The sequence below is a fragment of the Lactuca serriola genome, chromosome 7, assembly GCF_051521515.1.
Source record: "Lactuca serriola cultivar US96UC23 chromosome 7, Lser_US96UC23_V15, whole genome shotgun sequence".
Classification (NCBI taxonomy): domain Eukaryota; kingdom Viridiplantae; phylum Streptophyta; class Magnoliopsida; order Asterales; family Asteraceae; genus Lactuca; species Lactuca serriola.
In genome coordinates, this window is record NC_136414.1 from 154,130,537 (window position 1) to 154,136,404 (window position 5,868).

General features: G+C 39.8%; 1 protein-coding gene across 1 annotated transcript; it reads right to left on the minus strand.

The window, feature by feature from the left end:
- Positions 1-277: 277 nt before the first annotated feature.
- LOC145064468 (uncharacterized) lies at positions 278-4,807 on the minus strand. The gene is made up of 7 exons (XM_079011914.1): positions 4,420-4,807; positions 4,231-4,370; positions 3,331-3,759; positions 2,999-3,108; positions 2,665-2,878; positions 1,201-1,876; positions 278-1,002 (listed from the first exon to the last, which is right to left on the minus strand). Exons 1-7 carry the CDS (start codon positions 4,805-4,807, stop codon positions 278-280), a joined length of 2,682 nt encoding a protein of 893 aa, XP_078868040.1.
- Positions 4,808-5,868: the final 1,061 nt, after the last annotated feature.

A 5,868-nucleotide genomic window follows, 5' to 3' on the forward strand; every position in this document is an offset into this window, starting at 1 on the left:
TTATAGGAAGCATACGCGAGGAAGATTCGAATCGCCTCCAGACGAGCCACGGGAGCATAGACCTCAGTATAATCAAGACCCTCGATCTGTCGAAACCCTCGGACCTCCAATCGTGCTTTATTTCGAACGATTACACCAGAATCATCTTGCTTATTACGATAGACCCAACGTGTGTCAAGAGACCGTTTGCCTTTAGGTAACTCAACCAGTTTCCAGACCCCCAATTTTTCAAATTGATTTAGCTCTTCATGCATCGCGTCTACCCAGCTGGGATCATTTAGAGCCATTTCCAGACCCCCAGTTTTGCAATTGCTTCAGTTGGGATCTCAGATACTGGACTAGTCGGTTGTCTAGATGACTCCCCCTCAGATTGAGCAGAGAGCTCCCCTTCAAGTGAAGCAGAGGATTCCCTTTCAATCGTTGGGGGTCTGTAAACAACCTCTTCATCTTCGTCTTCAATCACAGGAACATTCTTCAAACCGGAGGAAGATCCACTTGAATTATTCGAAGACACGTTTAGAGATCTGAATAAGGATGTGTAATCAAATAACCAGTCGGGACCCACTCTAGCATCAGTTTCATTCTCCTCCAGCCAGCGCACGTCATAAGATTCAGTAATCTGCTTAGTCCTTTTGTTGTAAACCCTATATGCAGTGCGCGCAGCATACCCCACAAAGTAACAGTCATCAGCTTTGGCATTAAATTTAGGGTTGGAATCTAAGTGAAGAAGGGTGCAAGGACAGCCAAATACGCAGAAATGGCTTACGGAAGGCTTGTGTCCATAAAGAATCTCATATGGTGTCTTCATCTGTGCTTTGTTGATTACAACACGATTCTGCACATAGCAAGCAGTGTTAATCGCCTCGGCCCAAAAGAAGATAGGTAGCTTGGAGTCACAAAGCATTGTCCTTGCAGCTTCTTTCAATGTTCTGTTCCTTCGTTCAGCAACACCGTTTTGTTGAGGCGTGTGAGTAGAACTATATTGATGCACTATCCCCTTTTCTGCGCAAAAATGATCAAGAACCGAATTCTTGAATTCAGTTCCATTATCAGTGCGAATCGCCTTCACTTGATTGTTAGTCTGCTTCTCAATCATCACCACGAACTTCTTTATCAAATCAGCAATCCCTGTTTTATTGGATAAGAAGAAGACCCGTGTAAATCTAGAAAAATCATCAATCACAACAAGACAGTACAAACTTCTGTTGATGCTCAGGACGTTGATCGGACCAAATAAGTCCATATGCAATAGTTGAAGCACTTGATTGTTTGAGCTGATTTGCTTGGGCAAGTGTGGTTTCCGATGATGTTTTCCTTGAGCACAGGAAACACACTTTTCAAACGTGATAAAGTCTCTGACAGGAAGGCCTCGGACCATCTCATTTTTCGCAAGACTATTCAGGTTTTTCGCATTAGCATGACCAAGTCTTCGATGCCATAGCATTGCATTGTGTTCGGAAACCTTTGAGAATAAACAAGTGACTTGTTCAGGTAGGTTACTGTTCATATCAATGATGTAGGCGTTCCCATCCCGTTTTGATTTGACCAGAATCCATTCTTCTGGGATGACGACGTTAAGCTTGAGAATCATACACTCTTTATCAGCAAAATGCGTTGAGTAGCCATTGTCAAATATCTGAGAAATGCTCAACAAACTATGCTTTAACTCGGGTGCAAAGTTGACATTTTCAAAGCTCAATACTCCATTTGTAACAGTTCTGCGCTGTGTGATCTTTCCACTGTCTCCGCCCGCAAAGGAAACATAACCCCCATTAAAAGATTGAATTTCGCTCAGCTGGGAGATGTCTCCAGTCATATGCCGGGAACAGCCGCTATCGACGTACCAAGGACGGACGATATTCCTTCGCAACTGTCCCTGGAAAATGAGCGGAATCATTTAGACTTAGGAACCCAGGTCATCACTATCCTGGGTGTCCTTTTCATCTTTTCTGATTTAGAATTTAAAATTTGCAAATTAGGATCTTCATTTCTAATCACTTCAGAGGGAGGTAACGATGATCTTGAGATTGATTTGGGCTTCCATTGAAGTTTAGGTTTTACAACAGTCTCTGATGATTTTGAAATAGACTTCACAGGAGTTTGTATAGACCTTCTGGATTTTCTACCAAAATTAGTAGAAGATCTAGAATTGATTTTTGACGAAACCGATCTTGGCTGAGCCTTGTTTGGTTTTGACAACCTGTTTCGAGTTTTGTTAGTAAAATCCTTTTTATTTGTTTGAAAAACAGCCCCTTTTCTGTTCTTACTATCTTTCTGATCCTTACTTTGAGAATGAGTTCTTGAGGATTTTCTAATTAAAGACCTTCCTCGAGACTCATTCTCCCGTCTTGGTGACAGATAGTTTACAAAGATCCTATTTTGACAGTTTCTAGCCATGTGACCACCAACTCCACAATTAAAACAAATATGTTTATTATTTGAATTTAAATTGCATTTTTCAGATTTATTTTCTTTACAGACACTCTTACTCTTCTTGAAAGAACATGCATGAGAATTAGATTGAGAAACAAGTGAGGGTGCCTCATTTGATTTAACTTGTGGAGTCGATGATTCCTCATGAGAATCACAAGCATCAGAATTACCAAACAGTTCATCAAACATATCGAAAAAATTAAATTCAACATTATCCAATGATGAGCTAACACAAGGAGCTTTTTCAAACTTATCATCAGAAACACACTCAAATTTGTTCACAATAGAAAAATCAGAATTAAAAACAGAAACAGATTCTCCAGCTTCACACTTGGCCTGATCTAAGGGTGTATCTGCAGAGGAAGTAGAAACATTAGTACTTTCAATGTTAATAAAACCTCTTGAAACAAAACCAGTAGGTTTTCCATATCGAAGATGTGGCTCCCTGTCAATTTCGTTATGTGTCAAAGGGATTGATGTGTAGTTATGATTAAAAGGAGGAGGAACACAATCATACCCTAAACCCTTGTTTTGATTTTCTTTAAATTTCAATTGGGTTTCATACAAAGACTCAACTGTTTTACTAGAAGCATAATAATTTTTGAAACTCACATCTGTTTTTCCACTTTTAATTTTGAACTCATCAAGTTCTTTGGTCACAACATCAAGTTGTGTCTTAGTATAATCATAAATTTCACACTTTTTACTGAATTTTGATTGAATTTTTCTAAAATCTTTTATTTTGGCTTCTAGTTGGGCCTTAAGTGGTTTCTGTCCCTTCCTAAGTTGATAACCCTCATATTTAAGGTCCTCTACTCGCCTACGTAAAGTTTGAATTTCATTTCGAAGAAGTGTAACATATTCTTTGCAAGCAAAAGAACAAGACGGTAGATTTACCTCGCTTTTCTTCGGCTCAGAGGAGGTGGAAACCATTAGGGCAAACTGTTGCTCCATCATTTCTGCCTCGGGATCAGTATCATTGTTCTTTGAAGCAGCATCATCAATTTGAGCTAAATGAGCATTTTCTGACCCTGTGATGTTTAAAGCTGGAATTTGATCCTCCCAATCAAATGATTGAACAACCATAGCTGTTTCTCCATTGATTGTAGCTCCTACACGATTGTTTCCCACTACGACCGTCTGTTGGTTGTTGTTTACTCTGCGACCTGGCTTCGGGCAGTCACGAGCAAAGTGACCCGGCTCGTGACAATTAAAACATCTCAGCATACTTTTGTTGAATCCCACCTTTTTGTCAGCATTCATAGCCCAGTTGTTTTTCCCTGTTTTCTTGGCGAATTGTTTGGCTCTGAAAACAGCCATGGCAATCTGCCAAGTAATGTCCATTTCCTCTACATATTTGGGATGTATTTGGTCCAAGTCAGCAAAGGATAGTTGAGGTGGAAAATCTCCGGCTACAAAGGCATTGTAGCAATTAACTAGCCTAGTGGCTAGAGCAAGATTTTCATCAGATTATTTGGTGTTTGAAGAGGAGACTTTGGCTGACACATTGGAAGCAGGAACAGTTTGTTGAGATGGCACACTTGAAGGTTGATGTTGAGGGATGGATGTTGCAACATTTAGGGTTTAAGTCTGAGATTGTTGAGCTGTGAAAGCTTGACCTGAGGAAGTCATGAAGGATGATAGTGTTGTATTGTTGGATGAAACACCAAGGTTTGTAGTAGAATATGAATTCATATGGTTGATTTCTCTCTGTTTGTCATCAATGTCACAAGATTTGATGATTGCGATAACCTCTGCAAGAGTGAGACGAACCAAGTCCTTGGTTTTCTTAATTACAACAACATTCATATCCCATGAACGAGGAAGTGCATTCAGAAGTTTCTTGTTGATTTCTGACTTAGACAAACAGATCCCTGAAATGTTCATGTCAGTTGTGAGAGCGGTGAATCTTTGCAGTTGAGCCTCGAGGGTTTCTCCTGGATGTAGTTAAACATGTTAAACTTCTGTCTTAGCATGTTAGCCTACTTTCTTTCATATCTTCGTTGCCCTCGTAGACCTCAATAAGAGCTTCCCATAGAGCTTTAGCAGAAGTGTACTCACGAAAACCTTGAGCAATATCAGGAGATAATGCCATGGTTAAGGTGGCTAATGCTCTTTCCTGTTCTTCAACCAGTTCAAATTCTTCATCAGTATAGTCCTCAATAGCTTTGTCAATCAATTGACCTCCGACAGTCATAGTCACTCTGACAGGACCTCTAAGTATGCTTCTCCAGATCTTGAAATATTTCATTTTGATGTACTTCTCGATTCTGTATTTCCACTCGGGAAAACCTTCAGCAGACATCAATCTCGGAATGCGTGTAGTAGTGCCCATAACAACATCAAGTTCCTGAAAATGAGTCTGAGAATCCATTTGTAAATGATTTGACAGTTTCAAATTAGTTTACGGTTGATGGTAGTTGAAATGATTGCGACCATAAACAGAGTTTACGGTATGGGATTACGGTTCTTGGGATTACGGTTCTTCAACTTGTGTACGGTGTAGGAGTTTTTAGTGATTACGGTTTCTGAATGAACAGTAAATAGAGTTTACGATTGGCAGCAAACTCTCAATCAGTCTTTAAAAACTCGTAATTTTCAGACAGAATGTTTCTTCAAAGCTCAGAACGCAAAATCCAACAATCAATCGATGAAAACAACAACTTGAACACACAAAATCTCGATCGAATGAGTTTGATACCATTTTACTGCTCTGATACCAATTGTTAGGTCCGATTCTAGATCTAAAACTGATAATCAAACATACATGGATCAAGAGTAACACAGTAAAGATGAATGAATTGAGCTTGCACACGATTAAACACAAGAAATCATCAGGTATAACTCAAAAGTGACCGTAAGCTTCTAGAGCAAAACCAACCCCCCAAAAGACTAGCTCCTACACAATATATACCCATCTAGACCACAAACTGAGTTTGCGGTCGTAAACACGTTTACGGCCATAAACATGTTTACGGTAGTAAACACAAAAAAGTTCAAATAATCATAAAATGAAATTACAGACACAAAACAAAACACATCACATGCTAAGCCTAGCCCACACCATTTACATGGCCCTTCACAATGGATGATGTTGTTGCTTGTTTACTACTTTTCATTGTTGTGATATTGTACATGACGTCCTCTGCCCCAGAACGTTTCCGCCGTTCATGGTTTTGGGGTGTGACAGAAGTAGAGGTACTACTCAGAGTAGCTTGAGGAGGTGTGTACGAAGGCGAAAGGATTGTCTTTGGTTGCGAAAGGAGAGTCTGAAGAAGAAGAAAGTGGAACTTATCAGATCTGGTCTTCAGGATATGATGATGAAGAGATGATGCACCCAACTCATGATGCAATGTTCGCAAGTTATGAAGAAAATTGCAAAGAGAATGTTTCTGGACGGTGCTTTGTGTCCAAGTCCACCGATAAATCTCCAAT

Bases quoted from the DNA above. Each gene is read 5' to 3' on its own strand.
- LOC145064468 (XM_079011914.1), bottom strand. From the start codon at position 4,807: ATGGATTCTCAGACTCATTTTCAGGAACTTGATGTTGTTATGGGCACT. The intron at 3,760-4,230 runs GTAATTAAGAAA...ATTACTTGGCAG, and splicing joins CATGGGATATGAATGTTGTT to ATTGCCATGGCTGTTTTCAG. The intron at 2,879-2,998 runs GTATGAAACCCA...CGAAATTGACAG, and splicing joins AGTAAAACAGTTGAGTCTTT to GGAGCCACATCTTCGATATG.